Consider the following 26149-nt stretch of genomic DNA (forward strand, 5'->3'; position numbering starts at 1 on the left):
GTCTGTCCCCACCGGCGGGTGTCAGCGGGGCGGTGTCCCCGCGGCAGGTTCGGGCGGGGGCCGCAGTGGGGGTCCCAGGCCCGGCTCAGCCCCCGCAGCTGGGACCCTCCGGCCGCCCCGTTCTGGACCATGGCGACGCCGCAGCGCTTCGGCCGCCGCCGCTGAGCGTCCGTCCGTCCGTCCGTCCTGCCGTCCATCCCGGGAGCCATCTGTCCGGAAAGCCGTCCCCGAGTCCGTCCGTCAGTCCCTCTGTCCGTGGGTCCATCCGTCATCCAATAAACTGGTGCCACTCACCCCTCAATGCTCGCTCCGGTTTTGCCCCTGGGGGACAGGGGGGGGACGGGGGGGGGGACACCTGCCCCCTTTCTGCCCCCCAACACCCCACAACTGCCCCCCCCAAAGCCCCCCCGGCCCCCCCCAAAAAGACACCAACGCGGGGAGTTTACAAACCCCCCCAGCTTTATTCCCGGGGGGCTGGTTGGCACCCGGGGACCCTCCTCGCCCCGGGGGGGGGGGCCAGGACGGAGGGTGCCCCCGGGGCCCTGAGGTCTGTCTGGGCTCCGTCTGGGGGGGCCGTGTGTCTGTCCGTCTGTCTGTCAGCAGGTCCGGGTGCCCACAGGGTGTGTCAGTGGGGCCGGGCGTCTGTCAGGGTGTCCGTGGGTGGGTCCGGGTGTCCACCAGTGGGTCCAAGCGTTCGTCCGGAGGGTCCGTGTGTCGGTCGGTGAGTCCAGGGGGTCCATCTGTGAGTCCGTCGGAGCGTCCGTGGGTCTGTCCGGCTGTCGGTCAGTCGGTGGGTGGGTGGGTGGGTGGGGCTCACTTGCCCCCCGCCATGATGCGGAGGTACTGGAGGGCGTTGCGGGCGGCCTGGGAGCGGGCGCCGTCGCGGGAGGGGGCCGCGCCGTGGCACACCGTGGCCGGCTGCGTCGACAGCTCCACCAGGCACTGGTGCAGCCCGCTGAGGCTCAACGCATCTGGGGGAGGGGGGGGGGGAGACACGGGGACAGGCCACTGTCACCCCAGACCCCCCCCAAGTCACCCACAACACCCCCGAGCCCGGGCTGGGGCACCCATGGGGCTGGGGGGGATGCCCGTGGGGCGGGGGCTCACCGATGTCGAGGTAGCTGATGGCGAAGCTCTGCTCCTCGGAGAGCTCCTGCAGGAGGGCGCAGGCCCCCGCACCCATGGGTGCCAGCGGGTGACTCCGCAGCTGCACGATCTTCTCGCCCGCCGAGTTGCGCAGGGAGTCCCAGGTGCAGCCGGGCGCTCGGCCCCGCAGCCCCTCCAGCCTGGGGCCCGCCTGCAGGGACAGGGTGCTCGGGGGACCGTCCTGACCCCCCCAACAGGGACGTGGGGACCATCCGGAACCCCGCATGGGGATATGGGGGCTCAGGGATCACCCAGAGTCCCGTGCAGGGACACCCAAAGGACATGGGGGCTCAGGGACCCTCCGGACTCCCATGTAGGGACGCGGGGGCTCAAGAACTGCGGGGACACCGACATGGGGACACCCATGGGGGCTCGGGGACCACCAGGACCCCCGTGTAGGGACACTCTTGAGGTACAGGGGCTCAGGAACCATAGGGACCCTACGTGGGGACATCCTGGGGTGTCCCCACCACACAGCGGCTTAAGACACTGCCAGGACCCCCATATGGGGCCACCCCGGGGGACAAGGGGACTTAGGGACCCCCACGTGGGGCCACGCCAAGAACGTGGGGGCTGTTGGGACCCCCACAGAGGATACCCCAGGGGACACGGGGGGCTTGGGGACTGCGGGACGCCCCTGATTCAGGGACCCTCCGTGGGGACCACATCCACCCACCCACGCACCCAAGGCCCCTAAATCCAGAGGGTCCCCCCCACCCAGGGAGCATATCTGGGGGTCCCTTGGGTGTCCCCCTGCCCTACTGCCCCCCAAGTTTAATCACTGGGGGTCCATAAGCCCTGAAATAGGGGGTACAGAGGTGCCCGTGTCCCCCATTGACCCTTCAGCGTGCCCGTGTCCCGTCCCCCCCGCCCCGTTAAACCCCCCGGGTGGCCTCGGGGTGCCCGTGTCCCCCGTTAACCCCTCGCTGGCCGGTACCATGGAGAACTGGTCCTCCTCCACCTCGGCCTCGCTGCCCTCCCGCGGCTCCATGGGGACGTTGTGGATCCGCACCAGCATCTTGGCAGCCGCGTTGCGCTTCGCCAGCTTCTTGGAGGTGCCGCTGCCTGCGGGGAGGGGACAAGGGACGCCGAGGTGAGGCTGGCACCCTGTCGTGTGTCCGTGTGTCCCCACACACACGCACACCCGGGGGGTGCCCCGGCCCCGTACCGATCTCCACGAAGCGCTCCACGCGGCAGGTCATGGTGAACTCCTTGCGATGCGCCGGCCCCGACTCCTGCGTCACCGTGTACTCGGGCAGGCGCCAGCCCTTCTGCACCACCAGCTCCTGGGGGGGGGTGGGACACAAATGGGGGGGGGGCACGGAGGGGGTCTGGGGAGGGCAGGACCACGGCCACCCCCCCGAAATGGGGAGAGCTGCCCTCAGAAGGAGCTGCCATCCCCAAAACGGGAACGGCCACCCCCCAAACGGGCAGGGCCAGCCCCAAAATGGGTCCACTGTCCCCAAAATACGGATAACCGTCCCCGAAATGGGAATAACGGTCCCCAAAATGGGGATAATTGTCCCCAAAATAGGGATAACCGTCCCCAAAATGGGTTCACCGTCCCCAAAATAGGGATAACAGTCCCCAAAATGCAGACAACTGTCCCCAAAATGGGTCCACCATCCCCAAAATGGGGATAACCGTCCCCAAAACAGGGATAACCATCCCCAAAACAGGATAACTGTCGCCAAAATGGGTCCACCGTCCCAAAACGGGTCCACCGTCCCAAAACAGGGATAACCGTCCCGAAATGGGAATAACCGTCCCCTAAATGGGGATAATTGTCCCCAAAACAGGGATAACTGTCCCCAAAATGGGGATAATTGTCCCCAAAATAGGGATAACCGTCCCCAAAACGGGTTCACCGTCCCAAAATAGGGATAACAGTCCCCAAAATGCAGATAACTGTCCCCAAAATGGGTCCACCATCCCCAAAATGGGGATAACCGTCCCCAAACAGGGATAACCATCCCCAAAACAGGATAACTGTCGCCAAAATGGGTCCACCATCCCCAAAATGGGGATAACCGTCCCCAAAACAGGGATAACCATCCCCAAAACAGGATAACTGTCGCCAAAATGGGTCCACCGTCCCCAAAACGGGTCCACCGTCCCCAAAACAGGGATAACCATCCCCAAAATGGGTCCACCGTCCCCAAAATAGGGATAACCGTCCCCAAAATGGCGATAACTGTCCCCAAAAGGGGCAAGAGCCCCCTCCAGCTGGGGAGAGGCAGCCCCCAAAGTCACCGCCACCCCCAAAATGGGTAAGGTCACCCCCAAAGGGACGTGTCCACCCCCCCGGATAGGGATGGCCATCCCCAAAACGGGCTTGTCACCCCAAAACAGGGACGGCCACCGAGCCGGGGGGGAGCATGTCCCCATTTGTCCCAGCCCGTGGTGTCACCCACCTGCAGAGCCCCCCGGGGTTACACTCCGACTGGGGGGGGGACACGGGCGTCTTCATCTCCAGGGGGGTGCCCCTGCGTGGGGCAGACGGGCACGGCGTGAGGGGGGCAGCTCTGAGCGCCCCCCCCCCCCTCCCACGCCAGGACCCCCGGGTCGGGGAGGCAAGGAGGTGTAACGGGGTGCCGGGAGCTGAGGGTTTGGGGGAGATCGGTGCCTCCCCCCCCCCTCCCCCGCCCCGGCACCTGGGTGCCCCCCACTCCCGTTACCTGGGCGAGGGTGGGGGCACGGGCGGGTGCTGGGGGGGTGGCCGCGGGGCCGAGCTCAGCCGGGGGCTCTGGGGGAAAGGAGAGCTTGGGGATAAAAGGTGAGACGTTAACACCCGAGCCGGCCCCCCCCCCCGGGGCACCCCCAGCCCCCCAGGTACCCCAAATCCTGCCAGGCATCCCCAATTCCCTTGGGACCCCCAGACCCCCTGGCATTCCCACCCCCCCAGGCATCCCCAATTCTCTTGGCTCCCCTAAGACACCCCTAACTCCCCCCCCCCCCGCACCCCTAGACCCACCCTGGGCACCCCCAGACCTGCCTGGGTACCCTCACTGCTGCCGGGCACCCCAAACCACCCCAAATCCCTTGGGATGCCCAAGCCCCCCGGCATCCCCAATCACCCTGGGTACCCCCAAACTCCCCTGGATGACCTCAACCCCCCGCAGATCCCCCAAACCCACCGGGCCTGGGTGCCCAGCACCCCTGGGGTACTCCCAACCCCCTGGGTACCCCCAGACCACCTGGGCACCCCGCCCACCCAGTGCACCCCAAACTCCCCCCGGCACCTCCTGGACACGCTCAGTGCCCTCCCTGTGCACCCAGCACCCCCCCAGCCCCCCCCCCCAGCTCCCTCCGACCCTATTCTGTGCAGCACCCTGACCCCCACCCTGAACCCCAGCACCCTGGGGACCCCGTCCCCCCTCACCTGGGCTCCTCGGGGGCGGCGGGTTCCAGCATGTCCCCCCCTTTGAGCAGCTTCAGGGCCACCTCCGCCGCTTTGTGCTTCGCCGCCTTCTTGCTGGGCCCCTGCCCTGGGGGAGACACCAGCTGAGCGGGGTGGGGGGGCACCTGGGGCCCCCCCAGACCCGTCGCAGACCACGGGCTGTGGTTAGGGCTGCCACAGCTCCGGTGTCGGGGTCCCGGGGGATCCCTCTGCCATAATCCCGGCAGCGGGGTGCCAAGGGGCCCCCAGGTGTCCCAGGCATCGGGGTCCTGGGCGATCCCTCACCAGGACCCACTTTTTTGGGGTGCCAGGGGGGCCCCAGGTGTCCCAGGCATCGGGGTCCTGGGCGATCCCTCACCAGGACCCACTTTTTGGGGTCCCAGAGGATCCCTGTGTCACAGCCTGGGCATCAGGGTCTCAGGGGACCCCTGTGCGTCCCAGGGATCAGCATCGCAGGTGATCCCCCACCCCGACCCGCAGTTTGGGGTGCCAAGGGATCCTCGCGTGTCCCAGGCATCGGGATCCTGGGCGATCCCCCACCAGGACCCACTTTTTGGGTTCCCAGGGAATCCCCATGGCACATCCCAGATGTTGGGGTCCCCAGGAGGATCCCTGTCACAGCCCCTGTCACAGCGCAGGCTTCGGGGTCCCAGGAGATCCCCGGGCGTCCCAGGCGTCGGGGTCCCAGATGATCCCCCACACCGACCCACTTTTTGGGGTCCCAGGGGATCCCTGAGTGCCCCAGACATCGGAGTCCTAGGCAATCCTCCCCGCAGGACCCACTTTTTTGGGGTCCCAAGGGATCCCCTGAGTGTCCCAAGCATCGGGGTCCCAGGCGATCCCCCACCAGACCCTGCTTTTTAGGGATCCCAGGGGATCTTCCACCAGGACCCACTTTTTTGGGGTCCCAAGGGATCCCCCGAGTGTCCCAGGCATCAGGATCCCAGGTGATCGCCCCCACCCCCCCCACCCCCCCACTTTTGGGAGTCCCAAGGGATCCCCCGAGTGTCCCAGGCATCAGGATCCCAGGTGACACACCCCCCCCCCCCCCCAACCCGGACCCACTTTTTTAGGGATCCCAGGGGATCCCCCACCACAGCCCACTTTTAGGGATCCCCCAGGTCATCCCCACCATCCTGGGGACAAGCCCCGTGTCCTCACTGTCCCAAGCAAGCGAGATCCACCCCAGGTCACCCTCTCCAGGCCCCCCCCCGCGGGGCGCGCCGGGGCGGGGAAGGGGGGGGGGGGGGGGGAGGGGTGGGGACGGCGTCGGGGACCCACCGGTGCAGCTGATGTCCCCAACGGTGACGCGGAAGGTGAAGTTGGGCTGGTGGGCTTGTCCCTCGGCCTTCAGGAGGTCGTAGCCGGGGGTCTTGCCTATGCGAGTGCCATATTCCTGCAGCAGGCTGATGGGCGTCTTCCCGGGGTTGGCGGCCAGCATCTGCTCCAGGCTGGGGACAGGGCTGTCACCAGCCCGAGGAGGGGTCAGAGGGGACCGACGGGGGTCTGGATTGGGGGGAGTGGGACGGTGGGAGAGGCTGGGATGGCCACGTGGCGTGGGGACAGGGGTGGCATCGCCACACAGCGTTCAGATACGGGGACAGGGGTGGAGACACGACATAGCACAGGGATGTGGGGACAGGGGTGTCACCAGCCCGAGGAGGGGTCAGAGGGGACCGACGGGGGTCTGGATTGGGGGGAGTGGGACGGTGGGAGAGGCTGGCATGGCCACATGGTGTGGGGACGGGGGGACAGGGGTGGCATCGCCACACAGCATTAGGGTACGGGGACAGGGGTGGAGACAGGACATGGCACGGGGACGTGGGGACAGGGGTGGCACTGACATGTAGCGTGGGGACATGGGGACAGGGCTGTCACCAGCCCGAGGAGGGGTCAGAGGGGACCGACGGGGGTCTGGACTGGGGGGAGTGGGACGGTGGGAGAGGCTGGCCTGGCCACGTGGCGTGGGGATGGGGGGACAGGGGTGGCATCGCCACACAGCATTAGGGTATGGGGACAGAGGTGGTACCACCACATGGGATGGGGACGTGGGGACGTGGGGACAGGGGTGGCACTGACATGTAGCATGGGGACATGGGGACAGGGCTGTCACCAGCCCAAGGAGGGGTCAGAGGGGACCAACAGGGGTACGGATTGGGGGGACTGGGACGGTGGGAGAGGCTGGCCTGGCCACGTGGCGTGGGGACACGGGGACAGCGTGGCACTGACATGTAGTGTGGGGACACGAGGATAGAGGTGGCACTGCCATATGGCATGGGGGCACGGGGAAAGGGGTGGCATCACACTCAGGAAGGGGACAGGGTTGGCACTGCCACACGGCATGGGGATGTGGGGACAGGGGTGGCACTGACATGTAGCGTGGGGACATGGGGACAGGCATCACCACACAGAATTAGGATATGGGGACAGGAGTGGCACCACCACATGGCACGGGGACATGAGGACAGGGGTAGCATGGGGAAAGGGGTGGCATTGCCACACGGCATGGGGATGCGGGGACAAGGGTGGCACTGACATGTAACGTGGGGACACGGGGACAGGGGTGGCACCAACAAACAGCGTGGGGACATGGGGACAGGGCTGGTACTGCCATGGGGACATGGGGACAGGGCTGGTACCACCGCATGGCATGGGGACATGGGCACAGGGCTGGCACTGCCATGTGGCATGGGGACATGGGGACAGGGCTGGCACCAACAAACAGCATGGGGACATGGGGACAGGGCTGGTACTGCCATGGGGACATGGGGACAGGGCTGGCACTGCCACGCAGCGTGGGGACATGGGGACAGGGCTGGCACCAACAAACAGCGTGGGGACATGGGGACAGGGCTGGCACCAACAAACAGCGTGGGGACACGGGCACAAGGCTGGTACAGCCATGGGGACATGGGGACAGGGCTGGTACCACCGCATGGCATGGGGACATGGGGACAGGGCTGGTACCACCGCATGGCATGGGGACATGGGGACAGGGGTGGCACTGCCATGTGGCATGGGGACATGGGGACAGGGCTGGCACCAACAAACAGCGTGGGGACACGGGCACAAGGCTGGTACAGCCATGGGGACATGGGGACAGGGCTGGCACCAACAAACAGCATGTGGGGACATGGGGACAGGGGTGGCACTGCCATGTGGACATGGGGACACGGGGACAGGGCTGGCACCAACAAACAGCATGTGGGGACATGGGGACAGGGGTGGCACTGCCATGTGGACATGGGGACACGGGGACAGGGGTGGCACCAACAAACAGCATGTGGGGACATGGGGACAGGGGTGGCACTGCCATGTGGACATGGGGACACGGGGACAGGGGTGGCACCAACAAACAGCGTGGGGACACGGGGACAGGGCTGGAACCCCCCCACGCAGCGTGGGGACACGGGGACAGGCCTCTAGCCGTGTGTCGTGTCCCCCCCAACCCGCCGCAGCGTGGAGCCCCGTCACACAGAGCCGGTGACCGAGGGGCAGCCCCGGGGGCCTGGACTAGGCCCCAACCTCCCCTTCTCCGTCAGGAGGGGGATAACCCCGCTTTGGGGGGGGGGTACCCGGAGGTGGGGGGGGGGGAGGGGGGGGAGGGGGTGTCCCGGGGAAGGGGGGGGGGGGGGGGGAGGGTGTCCGGTACCTGGGGAAGCCGCCGCTCCGCCTGGCCCCGCCGCCCGCCCCCTCCTCGCTCATCCCCGCCGCGCTCCGTCCCGCCGCCGCGCCGCCCGCGCCGCCAGGGGGCGCCCGCTCCGCCCCGCCGCGCGCGCGGGGCACGATGGGATACGGGCGCCGCGGGGGGGTGTGGGAAGCGTAGTCCTCCGGGGGGGGGGAGCGGCAGCTCCGCTGCCGCTCCCCCCCCCCCCGGAGGACTACGCTTCCCACACCCCCCCGCGCGGGGAATGCTGGGAAGGTGGAGGACGCGGGAGGCGGGGCCACGTGGGTGCCGGGAGGGGGGGCGTGTCCTGCCTCGGTTCCCCCCCCCCCTCCCCCCCCGCACGGGGTGCGTGGGAGGGTCAATGGATGGGGACAACGGGGACAGAGGGGGGTGGGACGGGGACAGGGTGGGGCAGGGACCAACGGGGTTCAGTGGTCGGGGGCAATGGGGACGGGGGGGTGGGGGGGGTGGGAGAGGGACAGACAGACGGCATGGGACGGGAGGGACGGGACAGGGACGGACAGACGGGGTGGGACAGGGACGGACAGACGGCATGGGACAGGGACAGGAGGGATGGGACAGGGACAGACTGGGTGGGACAGGAGGGACGGGACAGGGACAGGAGGGATGGGACAGGGACGGACAGACGGGGTGGGACAGGGACGGACAGACGGCATGGGACAGGGACAGGAGGGACGGGACAGGGACAGACAGACGGGGTGGGACAGATGGGGTGGGACAGGGACGGACAGACGGCATGGGACAGGGACAGGAGGGATGGGACAGGGACAGACTGGGTGGGACAGGAGGGACGGGACAGGGACAGGAGGGATGGGACAGGGACGGACAGACGGGGTGGGACAGGGACGGACAGACGGGGTGGGACAGGGACAGGAGGGACGGGACAGGGACGGACAGACAGGCTGGGACAGGGATGGATGGGGGTCAAGAGATGGGGACAATGGAGACAGATGGGGTGGGACAGGGACAGACAGACGGGGTGGGACAGGGACGGACAGACGGCATGGGACAGGGACAGGAGGGATGGGACAGGGACAGACAGATGGGGTGGGACAGGGACAGACAGACGGTGTGGGACAGGGACAGGAGGGACGGGACGGGGACAGGAGGGACGGGACAGGGACGGGCAGACAGGCTGGGACAGGGATCAAGAGATAGGGACAATGGAGACAGACGGGGTGGGACAGGGACGGACAGACGGCGTGGGACAGGGACAGGAGGGATGGGACAGGGACAGACAGACGGGGTGGGACAGGGACGGACAGACAGGCTGGGACAGGGATGGATGGGGGTCAAGAGATGGGGACAATGGAGACAGATGGGGTGGGACAGGGACAGACAGACGGCATGGGACAGGGACGGACAGACGGCATGGGACAGGGACAGGAGGGATGGGACAGGGACAGACAGATGGGGTGGGACAGGGACAGACAGACGGTGTGGGACAGGGACAGGAGGGACGGGACGGGGACAGGAGGGACGGGACAGGGACGGGCAGACAGGCTGGGACAGGGATCAAGAGATAGGGACAATGGAGACAGACGGGGTGGGACAGGGACGGACAGACGGCGTGGGACAGGGACAGGAGGGACGGGACAGGGACAGACAGACAGGGTGGGGCAGGGATGGATGGGGGTCAAGAGATGGGGACAATGGAGACAGATGGGGTGGGACAGGGATGGACAGACGGGGTGGGACAGGGACAGGAGGGACGGGACAGGGACGGACAGACAGGCTGGGACAGGGATGGATGGGGGTCAAGAGATGGGGACAATGGAGACAGATGGGGTGGGACAGGGACAGACAGACGGGGTGGGACAGGGACGGACAGACGGCATGGGATGGGGACAGGAGGGATGGGACAGGGACGGACAGACGGCATGGGACAGGGACAGGAGGGATGGGACAGGGACAGACAGACGGCATGGGACAGGGACAGGAGGGACGGGACAGGGACGGACAGACGGGGTGGGACAGGGATGGACAGACCAGGTGGGACAGGGATGGACGGGGACAGTGGGGACAGATGGGGTGGGATAAGGACGGACAGACAGCGTGGGACAAGGACAGGGGGACGATGGGGACAGACAGGATGGGACAGGGACAGACAGACGGGATGGGACAGGGATGGAGGGGGGTCCATGGGTGGGGACAGTGGGGACAGGCAGGGTGGGACAGGGAGGGATGGGGACTGATGGGGGGGGACGGACAGACGTCGGTGTGATGGGGACAGACAGACGGGGTGGGACAGGGGGTAAAAGGGATGGACAGATGGGGACAGTGGGGGACGGACAGGGTGGGACGGGGACAGATGAACAGGGTGTGACAGGGATGGGGACCGATGGGGACCAGCGGGTGGGGGGCGATGGGGACAGCCGGGTGGGACAGGGATGGAGGGGGACAGTGGGGACAGGCGGGGTGCAATGGGGACAGACGGACAGGGACGGACAGGTACCGGTGGGGACGGGGAGCGTTTGGTGGGGACGTGAGCAGGGTGTGACAGATGGGGCTCGATGGTGACCGATGAACGGGGGACGGTGGGGACAGCCGTGGTGTGATGGGACGGATGGACAGGGAGCAGTGGGGACGGACAGACAGGGAGGGGGACAGACGGACAGGCAGTGATGGGGACAGGCCGGCGGTGACAAGGTCAGACTGGGACCGGCTGGGACAGGGCAGGGTGTGACAGGGACAGACAAGGGGCCATGGGGACAAACAGGCGCCTGCACTGGGAGCAGACTGGGAGCACTGGGAATAGACTGGGAGCACTGGGGACAGGGACACTGGGACTGGGAGCACTGGGGACAGAGGGACACCCCGATTGGGAGCACTGGGGACAGAGGGACACCCATACTGGGAGCTCTGGGGTCAGACTGGGAGCACTGGGGACAGGGACACTGGGACTGGGAGCACTGGGGTCAGACTGGGAGCACTGGGAATAGACTGGGAGCACTGGGGACAGGGACACTGGGACTGGGAGCACTGGGGACAGAGGGACACCCCGATTGGGAGCACTGGGGTCAGAGGGACACCCATACTGGGAGCTCTGGGGACAGACTGGGAGCACTGGGAATAGACTGGGAGCAGTGGGGACAGGGACACCCCGATTGGTAGCACTGGAAGCAAACTGGGAGCACTGGGGACAGAGGGACACCCATACTGGGAGCGCTGGGATCAGACTGGGAGCACTGGGGACAGAGGGACACCCGTACTGGGAGCGCTGGGATCAGACTGGGAGCACTGGGGACAGAGGGACACCCCGATTGGGAGCACTGGGGACAGAGGGACACCCGTACTGGGAGCACTGGGATCAGACTGGGAGCACTGGGATTGCACTGGGGCCCCCGTGTGGTGCTGGGACTGGCGGGGGACACCGGGGGGGGGGGTGGGGTGTCCCAGTCCCGGTGTCGGGGGGGTCCCGGGGGCACCGGGGGGGCCCGGTCCCGGTCCTGGGGGGGTCCCGGGGCCGGTAGGAGGGTCCTGGCGCGGTTCAGGGTCCCCGTGCCGGTCCTGGTGCCGGTGCGGGGTCCCGGTGCCGGTGGTCCCCGTGCCGGTGCTGGTGCCGATATGGGGGTCCCGGTGCAGTTCGGGGTCCCGGTGCCGGTGGTCCCGGTGCCGGTAGGTGGGTCCCCGTGCCGGTAGGGGGGTCCCCATGCCGGTGCTGGTCCCGATATGGGGGTCCCGGTGCTGGTAGGGGGGGGTCCCGGTGCCGGTCCGGGTGCCGGTGTAGGGATCTCGGGGCCGGTCGGGGGGTCCTGGTGCGATTCGGGGTCCCGGGGTCGGTGGTCCCGGTGCTGACAGGAGGGTCCCGGTGCCAGTGCCGGTGCCGGTATAGGGGTCCCGGTGCCGGTGGTCCCGGGTGCCGGTATAGGGGTCCCGGTGCCGGTAGGGGTTCCCGGTGCCGGTGGGTTCCCGGTGCCCGCCGGCTCCCGGTGCCGGCGGGGCCGGGGCGGGGCGGGCGGGGCGGGGCCGCGCCGAACGCCGGGCGGGGCCGTTCCGCGCCGCTCTCCCTGACCGCGGCACCGGCCCCGGTACCGGCCCCGCCCGCCCGCGCCCCGGCCCCGCCGGGCCCGGCCCCGGCCCCGGCACCACCCCCGGCATCACCGGCATCACCCCCGGCATCACCGGCACCACCGGCATCACCCCCACCGGCACCACCGGGCGCGGGGCCCGGACCCCCCCAGGTACCGGGACCGGGCACGGGGCCGCGGGCAGCGGCGGGGAGGCCCGGGAGGGGGAGGGGGAGGGGGGGGGGTGGGGGGCACCGGGGGGGGTGGGAGTGGGGGGCAGGACCAGGGATGCGGCCGGGATGGATGGGGGGGAAGGGGGGGGGGGGGGGGCACGTGCTCCCCTCCCCCACCCCCGGACGCCTGGGTCCCCCCGCCCGACCGGGCCCGGGGGGGGGGGGGCCGCACCCTCCCCTCCCCTCCCCTCCCCTCCCCTCCCCCCCTCCGGGCCACCTGGGTCCCCCCGGGGGGTCGGGGGGGCCTGGGGGGAGGGGGGGAGGGGCAGGGGCACGAGCGGCCTCTTGCACACGCGTGTGCCCTCCCCGCCCCCCCCCCCCGCATGTGTGGGCTGCTCTTGCACACGCGTGGGCAGCTCCTTGCACACGTGTGACCGCCCCCCCTTGCAGACGTGCTTGCACCCCCGTGCACACGCGTGTGCCCCCTTGCACACGCGTGTGCAAAGCCTGCAGGTGCGTGCACGCGTGCTGGCACCCGTGCGTGCCCCCCTACGTGCGTGTGCCCCCCCCCCCCGGCACGCTTGTGCATCGCCTCGCACGCGCGTGTGCACCCCCTGCACACGAGAGTGCCCACCCCTTGCACACGCGTGCGCACCCCCGCGTGGGTATGCACCCCCTTGCACCTGCGTGTGCACCCCTGCATGTGTGCGCACCCCTTGCACGCGTGTGCACCCCCCCCCCATACGCACGTGCACCCCCTTGCACACGCGTGTGCACCCTCGCGTGCGTATGCAGCCCTGTGCACGCGCGTGTGCACCCCTACCGGGGTGTGCACCCCCCCACAGGCCTGTGCACCCGCTTGCACACGTGTGCGCCCCCCACGCACACGCGTGTGCCCCTCGCGGCCCGTCCCACTCCTCCCGCCCCTCCCCGTGTCGCGACAGGGCGCCATGTCCCGACATGCCACGTCGGCGGGGGCGGCGCGGGGGCGCTCTCTCCCCCGCTCCCCTCCTCCAGCTCCGCTCTGTCGCGACACGGGGCCGGCGCAGTCGCATGTCGTGACAGACACCCACCCACCCCCCCCGCCCCCGGGTCGTTGGTTCCCCGTTTCTGCCTCAGTTTCCCCGTACGGAGCCGCCATGGGGGGGGGGGGGGGAGGGGGAGGCTCCATCCCTTACCGGGATGACGTCACCGCGTGACGTGATATCACCACGGGGGGGGACACGACACCTGGAGGGGCGGGTCGTCCCCCGCGGCCCCCCCCCTCCCCGCCCGGACGCCTGGGTCCCTCGGGGTGACGCTAAGCCCCGCCCACGCCCCCCCGCGGTGACTCACTCCCCCCCCCCTAATTTTAGTGATGACCTCATCCGCCGGCTCCGCTGTTGCCACGGCAACTTCCCCCCCCCCCCCCCAAATTTCCAGGGGAGCTGGCTCGGGCCTGATCCCCTCTCCCCCCCCCCCCCCGCCCCGAGACCCCCTGGGGCCCCCCCGAACATCTGGGGCCCCCCGCTGGCCCTGCCTCAGTTTCCCCTGGCGTATTTGCACGCCGTGGGGGGGGGGCTCGCACGCTTGCACACGCCCTTGCACGCTCATGCGCACGCTTGCGCACCCCCCTCCATGCTCGTACGCCCTCTTGCACACTCGTACGTCCTCTTGCACGCTCGTGTGCCCTCTGTGCATTACGGAGGGCCCCTTCCAGGCCCCCCCCCCCCCAGCCTAGTGGGGTGCACGCACGTGTGTGAAGAGGGGTGCACGTGTGCAAGGGGGTACACACACATAAATTGGGGGGGGGGGGGGGTGCACCCAGAGGAGAGGGTGTGCGTACACGTGTAGGGGTGCCCACACGTGTGCAAGGGGCTGCACGGGCGTGCAAGGGGTGCCCACAGGTGTAGGGCTGCGCCCCGGGGGTGCAAGGGGATACACACGTGTGTGCAAGGGGGTGCACGTGTGTGCAAGGGTGCATCCAGGTGCAAGGGGGTGCACGTACGTGCTGGGGGCGCACACACGCGTGGGGCCGCACACACATGTGCAAGGGGGGTGCCCATGCACGCAAGGGGGTGCCCACGTGTGCAAGGGGGCGCACACACGTGCGGGGCCGCACACAGGAGTGCGAGGGGGTGCGCGTGCACGCAAGGGGGGGTGCACGCGTGGAGCTGCACCCATGGGTGCAAGGGGTGCAGGTGCACGCAAGAGGGTGCACGTGCATGTAAGGGGGTGCGCATACATGTAAAGGGGTGCACACACGTGTGGGGTTGCACACATGGGTGCAAGGGGGTGCACACACGTGTGGGGTTGCACACAGAGGTGCAAGGGGGCGCACGTGGGTGCAAGGGGGTGCCCATGCATGTAAGGGGGTGCCCATGTGTGCAAGGGGGTGCACACACATGTGGGGGCTGCACACGCGAGTGCAAGGGGGTGCCCGTGCATGTAAGGGGGTGCCCGTGCACGCAAGGGGGGGTGCACATGTGGAGCAGCACCCAGGGGTGCAAGGGGTGCAGGTGCATGCAAGGGGGTGCACATGCATGTAAAGGGGTGCCCGTGCACGCGAGGGGGGGTGCACACGTGGAGCTGCACCCAGGGGTGCAAGGGGTGCAGGTGCATGCAAAGGGATGCCCGTGGGTGCAAGAGGGGGTACACCCCCCGCTCCCGCTGACAGCCCCTCCCGCAGGCCGGGGGGCGGCAGGGGGGCGCGGGGGGCCCCCGCCATGGCCTGCCTGCACGAGACGCGGACGCCCTCGCCCTCGCTGGCGCTGGCCTCGGACGGGACCCCGGAGCAGGAGCTGACCCCCACGCAGTGCGTGCTGCGTGACGTCCTGCCCGCCGCCCCCGCCGCCCCCACCGCCCCCCCCGAGGCCTGGCCCCGCCGCGGGCCCCCCCGGCACCCCGACCTGGGTCCCGAGGGAGCGGGACCCCTGGCCGCCGAGGCCGCCCACCTGCGGTGCCAGGCGGGTGGGGGGTTCCTGGAGGGGCTTTTCGGCTGCCTCAAGCCCGTCTGGACCATGATCGGCAAAGCCTACGCCGCCGAGCACAAGCACCCTCAGGAAGGTTAGGGGGCGCGGGGGGTGGGGTGGGTGCAGCATGGGTGCCATGGGGCTGGGAGGGTGCAGGGGGGCCAGGAGGGTGCAATGGAGCAGGGAGGGTGCAAGGGGGCCGGGAGGGTGCTATGGGACCAGGAAGGTACCATGGGGCTGGGAGGGTGCAAGGGGGCGAAGAAGGGTGCAAGGGGGCAGGGAGGGTGCTATGGGGCCCGGGAGGGTGCTATGGGGCAAAGGAGGGTGCTACGGGGCCGGGAGGGTGCAGTGGGACAAAGCAGGGGGCAGTGGGGCAAGCGAGGGGGCAGTGGGGCAAGGAGTGGGGTGCTGGGGTGCAGAGCGTGCAATGGGGCAGGGCGGGAGCAGTAGGGCTGAGGTGAGGGTGCCAAGGGGGGGGCTGCACCCTGGCCGTGCCAGCATGCGGGTGCCATGGGTATGGGTGCACCGGGGGTGCCGATGTGCGGGTGCCATGGGCGTGGGTGCACCGGGGGTGCCGATGTGCGGGTGCCATGGGCGTGGGTGCACCGGGGGTGCCGATGTGCGGGTGCCATGGGCGTGGGTGCCTGCAGACCCCTGGGAGGTGCCGTTCGAGGAGATCCTGGACCTGCAGTGGGTGGGCAGCGGGGCGCAGGGCGCCGTCTTCCTGGGCCGCTTCCACGGTGAGGAGGTGGCCGTGAAGAAGGTGCGGGACCTCAAGGAGACCGACATCAAGCACCTGCGCAAGCTCAAGCACCCCAACATCATCACCTTCAAGTGAGCGTGGGTGCTGCCGGCACCGGCATGGGCATGGGGCGCGGGCGTGGGGCACGGCGTGGGGCACGGGCATGCTATGGGCATGGGGGACATCGTGGGCACAGGGCATGGACATGGCATGCGGCATGGTCATGCCACGGTCACGGAGGGTGGATGCGGCACGGACAAGCCGTGGTTCTGGGGAACACCATGGGCACAAGGCATGGACATGGCACGGGGCGTGGACGGGGCGTGGTGTGTGGACATGCTATGGGCATGGAACATGGACACGGCATGGGCATGGGCATGAACGCGGTATGGGGCACGGACATGCCATGGGCAAGCCACGGTCATGGGGAACACCGTGGGCACAGGGCACGGACACGTCGTGGTCGCGGGCATGAACGCAGCATGAGGCGTGGACACGCCATGGGCAAGCCACGGTCATGGGGAACACCGTGGGCACAGGGCACGGGCATGGCATGGGCATGAGCATGAACGTGGCGTGGGCACGGACGGCATGGAAACGGGCGTGGACGTGCCATGGGCACGGGCGTAGGGGTCGCGGATGCAACATGGGCACGGGACACCAACACGGCTTGTGCGTGGGGAACACCGGCACGGCACGGCACGGACCTGGGTGGGCAGGGCACAGCACGGGCACGGGGCACTGACACACCAGGGGCGCGGGGCAGGCTGGCGTGTCCCACGTGTGGCACAGGGGACGGCCACACACAGGGGACAGGTCTGTCACAGACAGGGCAGGGCGACGTGGGTGCAGATGGGTGCCCCGGTGCTCTGGCGCTGATGGTTGCCTGGGTGCAGATGGGTGCCCCAGTTCAGATGGGTGCCCCAGTATCCCAGTGCTACTGGGTGTCTGGGTGCAGAGGGGTGCTCCTAGTGCTAACAGGGGGGTTGGGTGCAGATGGGTGCTCCAGCACTGATGGGTGCTGACAGGTACCTGGGTGCAGGCAAGTGTCCTGGTGCAGATGGGTGCTCACAAGCGCCCCAATACAGTCGGGTGCCCTGGTGCAGCCAGGTGCCCCGGTGCTACTGGGTGCTGCTGGGTGCCCCAGCTGGCCAGGCAGCGGGTGCTGAGGGTGCTGCTGTGCCCGCAGGGGTGTGTGCACCCAGGCACCCTGCTACTGCATCATCATGGAGTTCTGCGCCCAGGGCCAGCTGTACGAGGTGCTGCGCGCCGGGCGCAAGGTCACCCCTTCCCTCCTCGTCGACTGGTCCATGGGCATCGCCGGCGGCATGAACTACCTGCACCTCCACAAGATCATCCACCGCGACCTCAAGTCGCCCAAGTGAGCGGGGATGGGGGCTCGGGGAGCACCCATGGGTGCTGGGGTGGGCATCCCAGGCGGTGACATGCCCACGATGGCGCCGTGCCCGTGGTGGGGACGTGCATGTGGCGGTTGCATGATCGTGGCAGTGCCATGCCTGTGGTGGTACGTTGTCCTCGGTGGCTGCATGTCCGTGACAGTTGTATGCCCATGGCAGTGCTGTACCCGTGGCGGTTCCATGCCCATAGCAGTTGCATGACTGTTGTGGTGCCATGCTCATGGTGGTGGCAGTGCTGGGCCCATGGCGGTGGCACGCCCATGGCGGTGCAGTGGCCATGGTGGTACCATGCCCATGGCAGTGAGATGTCCATGGCCATGCTGTGCCCATGGCGATGCAATGCCCATGGCAGTTGCGTGCCCATAGCAGTGCCGTGTCTGTGGTGGCTGTGTCCATGGCAGTGACGTGTCCATGGCAGTGACATGTCTATGGTGGCTGTGTCCATGGCAGTGACGTGTCCATGGCAGTGACATGTCTATGGTGGCTGTGTCCATGGCAGTGACGTGTCCATGGCGGTGACATGTCTATGGCATTGCTGTGCCCGTGGCAGTGCAATGACCTTGGGGGTTGCATGTCCGTGACAGTTGTACGTCCATGGCAGTGCCGTACCCGTGGTGGTTCCATGCCCATAGCAATTGCATGACCGCGGTGGTGCCATGCTCATGGTGGTGGCAGTGCTGTGCCCATGGCGGTGGCGTGCCCACAACAGGACCATGCTCATGGCAGTTGCATGCCCGTGATGGTGCCATGGCCGTGGTGGTGCCATGGCTGTGGTGGTGCCATGGCCATGGTGGTGTTGTGGCCGTGGTGGTGGCACACCCATGATCTGATGATGCTCGTAGCAGTTGCATGCCCGTGGCGGTGCCGTGCCCGTGTCATTGGCGTGTCATTGGTGTGGCGCTGGCGTGGCGCTGAGTGGGTGCCCCCCAGCATGCTCATCACCTATGACGACGTGGTGAAGATCTCGGACTTTGGCACCTCCAAGGAGCTCATTGACAAGAGCACCAAGATGTCCTTCGCCGGCACCGTGGCCTGGATGGCACCCGAGGTCATCCGCAACGAGCCTGTCTCCGAGAAGGTCGATATCTGGTGAGGGCACAGAGACATCGGGGACATGGGAACCTTAGGGACACCAGGGAACCGTGATGGCATTGGGGACACAGCAACACAGGGGCCTTTGGGAGGCAATGGGGACGCTGGGGGGCACAGGAGGCATTGGGGACAATAGGAACAGGGGACGTTGCAGGGACACATGAGGCCTCAGGGACACCAGGACAACAGAGATGGGGACATTGGGGATGCTGGTGGGGACATTGCAAGGACAGGAATGAGGGACATCAGGGACATCAAGGGGGCAGGGGACATAGGGGACACCGGGGCAGGGCAAGGGGGACCAGGGGACAGCGGGAGGACACTGGGGGTGCTCAGCCGTGGGTGATGGGGGCCATGGGTGCCGGTGCCCCCAGGTCCTTCGGGGTGGTGCTGTGGGAGCTGCTGACGGGCGAGATCCCCTACAAGGACGTGGACTCCTCGGCCATCATCTGGGGGGTGGGCAGCAACAGCCTCCACCTGCCCGTCCCCTCCGGCTGCCCCGACGGCTTCAAGGTGCTGCTGCGCCAGTGCTGGTGAGTGCGCCCGTGGGGACACCCCGCCTGGGGACACCCCACCATGGGGACACCCCGCCTGGGGACACCCCACCATGGGCACCCATGCCATGGATGGGTCGTGCCATAGGGGACTCCACCATGGGCACCCCACTGTAGGGACCACCATGAGGGATCTACCATTGGCACCCCAATGTGGGCAGTGCAGGGGGGACCCCTGGTCATAGGGACCCCCACCCTGCGGGGGGTGCCCATGGGCACCCCATGCCAGGCTGCACCCTGGGCACCGCTGCCTCTTGGGCACCCCATGTGTCCTGTGCACCCTTCTCTGCCTGTGGTCCCAAAAAGCCTCAACGCCTACCCAGCACCCCCCACCCCAGCACCCAGCCGCCCCCCCCCACCTGCACCCAGCGCCGTGCCGCTCCCCCCAGGAACAGCAAGCCCCGGAACCGGCCGTCCTTCCGCCAGATCCTGCTGCACCTCGACATCGCCTCCGCCGACGTCCTCTCCACCCCCCAGGAGACCTACTTCAAATCCCAGGTACCAAGCACCCTGGGACCCCCAGCACCCCGGCACCCCCAGCACCCCAAGACCCCTGGCATACCCAGCACCCAGGCACCCCCCAGCACCCCCAAACCCCGCAGGAGACCTGCTTCAAATCCCGGTGACTGTGAGGGCTGGGGCAACTGGTGCCAGCAGCAGCTGGTGCCCAGGGTATCCAGGCCCAGGATATCCCAGTGCTCGCGGTAGCTGTGCCCAGTATATCCCAGTGCCTAGAGCAGCTGCACCCAGGTAATGCGGTGCCCAGGGTACCTGGTGCCTGCGGTATCTCGTGCCCATGGTAGCCGGTGCCCAGGGTGCCCGGTGACTGTGCTAGCCGGTGCCCAGGGTAACCGGTGCCCAGTGCCCATGGTAGCCGGTGCCTGGGGTGCCCAGTGCCAGCAGTACCCAGTACCTGGAGTGCCCAGTGCCTGCAGTAGCTGGTGCCAAAGGTGCCCGGTGCCCTCGGTAGCCGGTGCCCAGCGTGTCCAGTGCCCATGGTAGCTGGTGCCCGCGGTGCCCGGTGCCTACGGTACCCAGTGCCTGGAGTGCCCAGTGCCTGCAGTAGCTGGTGCCGAAGGTGCCCGGTGCCCTCGGTAGCCAGTGCCCAGCGTGTCCAGTGCCCATGGTAGCCTGTGCCTGTGGTGCCTGGTGCCCTCGGTAGCCAGTGCCCAGGGTGCCCAGTGCCCATGGTAGCTGGTGCCTGGGGTGCCCAGTGCCTGCAGTACCCAGTACCTGGAGTGCCCAGTGCCTGCAGTAGCTGGTGCCGAAGGTGCCTGGTGCCCGTGGTACCTGGTGCCCGCGGTGCCTGGTGCCCTCAGTAGCCGGTGCCCAGCGTGTCCAGTGCCCATGGTAGCTGGTGCCCGCGGTGCCCAGTGCCCTCGGTAGCCAGTGCCCAGGGTGCCCAGTGCCCATGGTAGCTGGTGCCTGGGGTGCCCAGTGCCAGCAGTACCCAGTGCCTGGAGTGCCCAGTGCCTGCAGTAGCTGGTACCGAAGGTGCCCGGTGCCCGTGGTACCTGGTGCCCGCGGTGCCTGGTGCCCTCAGTAGCCGGTGCCCAGGGTGCCCAGTGCCCATGGTAGCTGGTGCCTGGGGTGCCCAGTGCCTACGGTACCCAGTGCCTGGAGTGCCCAGTGCTTGCAGTAACTGGTGCCCAGGGTGTCTGGTGCCCACGGTAGCCGGTGCCTGAGGTGCCCGGTGTTTGCTGTAGCTGGTGCCTGGGATGCCTGGTGCCCAGGGTGCCTGGTGCACGTGGTAGCTGGTGCCCAGGGTGCCTTGCTGCCTGGGGTGCCCGGTGCCTGTGGTAGCCGGTGCCCGGTGCCCATGGTAGCCGGTGCCCACGTGCCACAGGCGGAGTGGCGGGAGGAGGTGAAGCTGCACTTCGAGAAGATCAAGTCGGAGGGGACGTGTCTGCACCGGCTGGAGGAGGAGCTCATCAACCGCCGGCGCGAGGAGCTCCGGTGGGGCCCGTCCACGGGACACGGGGACACCGGGGACACTGTGGGCACTGGGGCATCAGGGACATGGGTGGGGACCAGGGTGTATCAGGGGGTGCCGGGGTACAGGGAGGGCTGTTGGGTGCCTGTCCTTGTGTACGGCGGGTGCTGGGTGCCGTGGGGTGCTGTGGGGTGTGTGTGCCAACGCCACGCGTGCCCCGGGTGCCAGGCACGCGCTGGACATCCGGGAGCACTATGAGCGCAAGCTGGAGCGCGCCAACAACCTCTACATGGAGCTCAGCGCCCTCATGCTGCAGCTGGAGCTCAAGGAGAAGGAGCTGCTCAGGTGAGCGGGTCCCCCCAGCACCCCCCAGCACCCCCTCTACCCACCCCATGGCTACCCCCCTGCTGTGGCCAACGCTATTTCAACTCCATGGCCATGGCCAACCCTATATCTACCCTATGGCCACCCCACGGCCACGGCCACCCCTATGGCCACTCCATGGCCATGGCCAACCCTATGGCCACCCCATGGCTATGGCCAAACCTTTGGCCACCCCATAGCCGCTCCATGGCCATAGCCAACCCTATATCCATCCCATGGCCACCCCATGGCCATGGCCAATTCTATAGCCACCCCGTGGCCATGCCTATATCCATCCCACCACCATGGCCAATTTCATAGCCACCCCATGGCCGTGGCCAACCCTATAGCCATCTTATGGCCAACCCGTGGCCATGGCCAACCCTATAGCCACCCCATGGCCATAGCCAATTCTATAGCCACCCCGTGGCCACGCCTATATCCATCCCACTGCCATGGCCAATTTCATAGCCACCCCATGGCCATGGCCAACCCTATAGCCATCTCATGGCCAACCTGTGGCCACAGCCAACTCTATATCCACCCCATGGCCACGGCCAATCCTATATCTACCCCATGGCCACAGCCAACGCTATAGCCACCTCATGGCCATGGCCAACCCTGTGTCCACCCCACAGCCACTCCATGGCCATGGCCACCCCTATACTCACCCCATGGCTACCCTGAGCCCATGGCCAGCCCTTACCCACCCCATGGCCACCACCCCAAGGCCATGGCCACGCCACCCCACGCCGCATCCCCGGGTGCGGGTGCCCACGCGAAGCCTGTGGCAGGCGGGAGCAGGCGCTGGAGAAGCGCTACCCTGGGCTCTTCAAGCCGCGGGCGCCGCGGGGACTCCTGCACGGCAACGCCGTTGAGACCCTCATCAAGAAACGCAATGTCCCCCAGAAGCTCTCGCCCCACGGCAAGCGGTGCGCCCGGATGCCTGGGTCCCTCGGTGGGAGGGGGGTGGACCCTGGGTCCTTTGGGCTGGAGGGGTCTGGGGGTTCGGATGCCTGGGTGCTTTGGGTTGGGGGGGCATGGACATGTGGGTTCCTCAAGGTTGGGGTTGGGGGGGGGAGAGGTCTGGGGACATGGACATGTGGGTCCTTGTGGGGCTGGGAGCCTGGATACCTGGGTCCTTTTGGGGGGGGCGGTCTGGGGGCCTTGGGTGCCTGGGGTCCTTTGGGAAGAGGGGGGTGCTGGGGTCCTTTGGGAGGGGGAGGGCTCTGGGGATCCAGATGCCTGGGCCCCCTTGGGGGGGGGGCCTGGGGGTGCAGATGCCTGGAGTCCTTTGGGGGGGTTCTGGTGCTCTAGATGCCGGTGTCCCTTGTTGGGGCGGGGGGGTGTCTTTGGGGGTGTCTGGACATGGGGGTCCCTTCTGGCTGGGTGGGGGGGTATTCCAGAGAATCCCAGACGCCTGGGTCCCCGTCCGCAGCCCTTCCGCATGTGTGTCCCCCCCCTCCCCCCCCCCCTCCCCAGGCCTGACATCCTGAAGCCGGAGGTGCTGCTGCCCAAGCTGGATGCGGCCATGGCGCAGGTGGCCCTGCCGGGGTGTCCCAAGGGCCCCCCCTCGCCCGGGCGCAGCCGCCGGGCCAAGGGCCGCCATCGCAAAGCGGGACCCCGGGGGGGCTGTGGGGAGCTGGGCCCCGAGGCCGGCCCCCCCCGGGGGCTGCCCGGACCCCCCCCAACTGCTGCCGGCCCTGACCTCCTCGGGGGCACCCTGGAGGCTGCAGGTGCCCCCCCGGCTGCGGTACCTGATGCGGGACCCGGGGGGGCGACAGGCACCCAAGGGTCCCCCCCGCCGCGGCCCCCGGCTCCCGGTGAGCCCGAACGGGAGAGTGGGGCCGGCCGGGGGGGGAAAGCGGGGGCCGGGCAGCACCTCACCCCCGCGGCACTGCTGTACCGGGCGGCCGTCACCCGTGGGCAGGTGAGAACCCCGGATGCCTGGGTCCCTTTTGGCGGGGGGGGGAGGTGTGGCGCTGGGGAGGGGGGACAGGACCCCCCCAGGTCCATCCCAGCAGTGGGGAGTGGGATGGATCCCTTCTGGGAAGGGGTTTGTGTGTGTGGGGGGGTGTCAGATACAGGGGTCCCTCCTGAGGAGGGGGGGGTCAGGACCCCTGTGTCCCTCCTGGGGTGGAGGGGGGGGTCAGGATCCCTGGGTGCCTCCCGAGGGGCAGCGGGAGGACCCCAACGCCCCCTCCCTCCTCTGCCCCCAGAAGCGGGGGGTCTCGTCGGAGGAGGAGGAGGGTGAAGTGGACAGCGAGGTGGAGCTGCCGCTGCGGCAGAGGTGGGTGCCAACACCCCCCCCCCACCCGCCGCGGATGCCTGGGTCCGTTTGGGGGTCCATGGGTGCTCGGACACCTGGGATGGGTGCAGGGGGCCAGCGGGTGCCTGGACACCCAGGATGTGTACGGGGGGGGTGGGATTGTCCATGGGTGCTCAGACACCTGGGATGGGTGCAGGAGGGGTGTCTATGGGTCCTTGGAAGCCCAGGATGGGTGCAGGGGGTTGGTGGGTGCCCAGATGCCTGGGATGGCTGCGTGGGGGGGGGAGGTCCATGGGTGCTCAGACACCTGGGATGGGTGCAAGGGGGGGTCCATGGGTGGTTGGACACCTAGGCTGGGTGCAGGAGGTCAGCGGGTGCCCAGATGCCCAGGATGGGTGCAGGGAGGGGGCTGTGGGTGCTCAGACACCTGGGATGGGTGTAGGAGGAGTGTGTGGGTGCCCTGGGTGCTCACACACACACACACACACACACCCCCCAACCCGTCCCAGGTGGCCCCCAGGCATGAGCAAGCGCCAGTCGCTGTCGACCTTCAGCTCGGGAACTTCCTCGGACGGGGACGGGGACGGGGACGGGGACGAGGGGCACACGAGCGAGCCCTCGCACAGTGCCACCCCCGACGTGGGCAGCACCAACACGGACGAGCGTCCCGACGACCGCTCCGAGGACCTGCTCTCCCAGGGCTCCGAGATCCCCCTGGATGCCGCCCCCCCCGAGGGTCCCGGCCGCCGTCACGGGGGGCTCAGCCCCAAGGTGATGCCCTCACCCTACAGGGATGGGTGGCACCGTGGGGTGCTCCCAGGGATGGGTAGCATGGGGTGGGGGTGGGGGGTCCTTAGGGTCCCCCAGGGCTGGTACTATGGGGTGGGGGTCCCTAAGATCCCTCAGGATGGGGTTAACAAGGGGAAGGGGGTCCCTCAGGGTCCCCCAGGGATGGGTGCCATTGGGTGGGGGGGGTCCCTAGGGTCCCCCAGGGCTTGGTACTATGGGATAGGGGTCCCCATAGCTCCCCAGGACAGGGTTAGCAAGGGGAAGGGGGTCCCCAGGGCCTCCAGGGCTGAGTACTATGGGGTGGTGGGGTCCCTGGGGTCCCCCAGGGCTTGGGATTATGGGGTAGGGGTCCCCATAGCCCCCTCAGGATGGGGTTAACAAGGGGAAGGGGGTCCCCAGGGCCCCCAGAGCTGGGTACCATGGGCGTGGGGGGGGAGGGAATCCCTAGGGACCCTCAGGGCTTGGTACCATGGTGTAGGGGTCCCTGAGCCCCTCAGGCTGGGGTTAGCAAGGGGAAGGGGTTCCCCAGGGCCCCCAGGAATGGGTACCATGGGGTGGGGGGGGCTCCCGTCTGTCCCCCAGGGCTTGGTATTATGAGGGAGGGGGTCCCTGGGGTCCCCCAGGGCTTGGGATTATGAGGAAGGGGGTCCCCTCACCCCCTAGGACAGGATTAGCAAGGGGCAGGGTGTCTCTAGGGTGGCCCAGGGCTTGGTACTATGGGCTGGGGGGGGGGGTCCTTAAGGTCCCCCAGGGCTGGGTATTATGGGGTAGACGTCCCCTGAGCCCCCCAGGATGGGGTTAGCAAGGGGAAGGAGGGGGGGGGGGGGGGAGTCCCCGTCGTGGGGGGGGGGGGGGGGGTCCCACTGAGAATGCCAGGACCAGGTACAATGGGGAACGGGGTCCCCAGAGCCCCCCCAGGAGGAGGGGGTGATGCCCCAGGGCCCCCCCCAGGGGTGGACATTGTGGGCAGACGGTCTCAAGGGCTCCCCAGGACCAGGTACCTTGGGGGGGGGGGGGCGCCTTCCCGGTGCCCCCCAGGATGAGGTACTATGGGGAGGGGTCTTGTGAGTCCCCTATGTCAAGGTAACAAGGGGGGGGGGGCAGAGACCCCAAGACCAAGTACCATAGGGGGTGGGGAGGGGGGGGGGGTGTCTCCTGGGAGGGTCCTGGAGCCCCCCAAGGATGGACACTGGGGGGAGGGGGGGGGTGTGCTGGGGTCCCAGGGTGCCCCTGAAACAATGCCATGGGCAGGGGGTGTCCCCTTGGGGACGGAGTGGGAGGGTGTCACTATGGAGCAGATACTGTAGGAAGGGGGGGGGGGGGGGGGGGGTGGGGGTGGGGGGGTGGGGGGTGTCTCAGGCCCCCCCCAGGAATAGGAAGGATGGGGGGGGGTGTCCCCTGAGTCACCCAGGTCAGGCTATTGGGGGGAGGGGTTCCCCCAGGACCCCCAGCACTGGGGTACCATGTGAAGGAGGTCCCGTGAGCCCCCCGGGACCTAGCACCTTTGGGAGGGGCTGCCCAAGGTCCCCAGGGGAAGGGGGGGGCGGGTGCCCCCCAAGGATCAGGTGCCGTGGGGAGGGGGTCCCCCAGAGCCCCCCCCCCCCCCCCCCCCAGGGGTGGA

At 68.4% G+C, this 26149-nt stretch overlaps 2 protein-coding genes across 2 annotated transcripts; one reads left to right on the top strand and one right to left on the bottom strand.

Annotated features, from left to right (window-relative positions):
- Positions 1 to 799: 799 nt before the first annotated feature.
- On the bottom strand, positions 800 to 8251 carry LOC143171379 (RISC-loading complex subunit tarbp2-like). Its single transcript, XM_076360321.1, is given in 11 exon segments — positions 800 to 971; positions 1108 to 1297; positions 2084 to 2211; positions 2315 to 2429; positions 3557 to 3632; positions 3825 to 3844; positions 3846 to 3908; position 4400; positions 4529 to 4634; positions 5828 to 6009; positions 8199 to 8251. Coding segments are annotated over 11 exon segments (1092 nt in total). The 3' UTR covers positions 800 to 813.
- A 6871-nt stretch (positions 8252 to 15122) lies between these two features.
- On the top strand, positions 15123 to 24510 carry MAP3K12 (mitogen-activated protein kinase kinase kinase 12; the record flags this gene model as incomplete). The annotated part of the gene is given in 12 exon segments (XM_076360416.1): positions 15123 to 15462; positions 16019 to 16202; positions 17300 to 17491; positions 18459 to 18617; positions 18995 to 19153; positions 19564 to 19672; positions 21021 to 21130; positions 21336 to 21452; positions 22265 to 22402; positions 22953 to 23400; positions 23690 to 23760; positions 24249 to 24510. Coding segments are annotated over 12 exon segments (2289 nt in total), but the record flags the coding sequence as incomplete, so codon positions are not given.
- Positions 24511 to 26149: the final 1639 nt, after the last annotated feature.

Source organism: Aptenodytes patagonicus, chromosome 27 (assembly GCF_965638725.1).
Source record: "Aptenodytes patagonicus chromosome 27, bAptPat1.pri.cur, whole genome shotgun sequence".
NCBI lineage: Eukaryota > Metazoa > Chordata > Aves > Sphenisciformes > Spheniscidae > Aptenodytes > Aptenodytes patagonicus.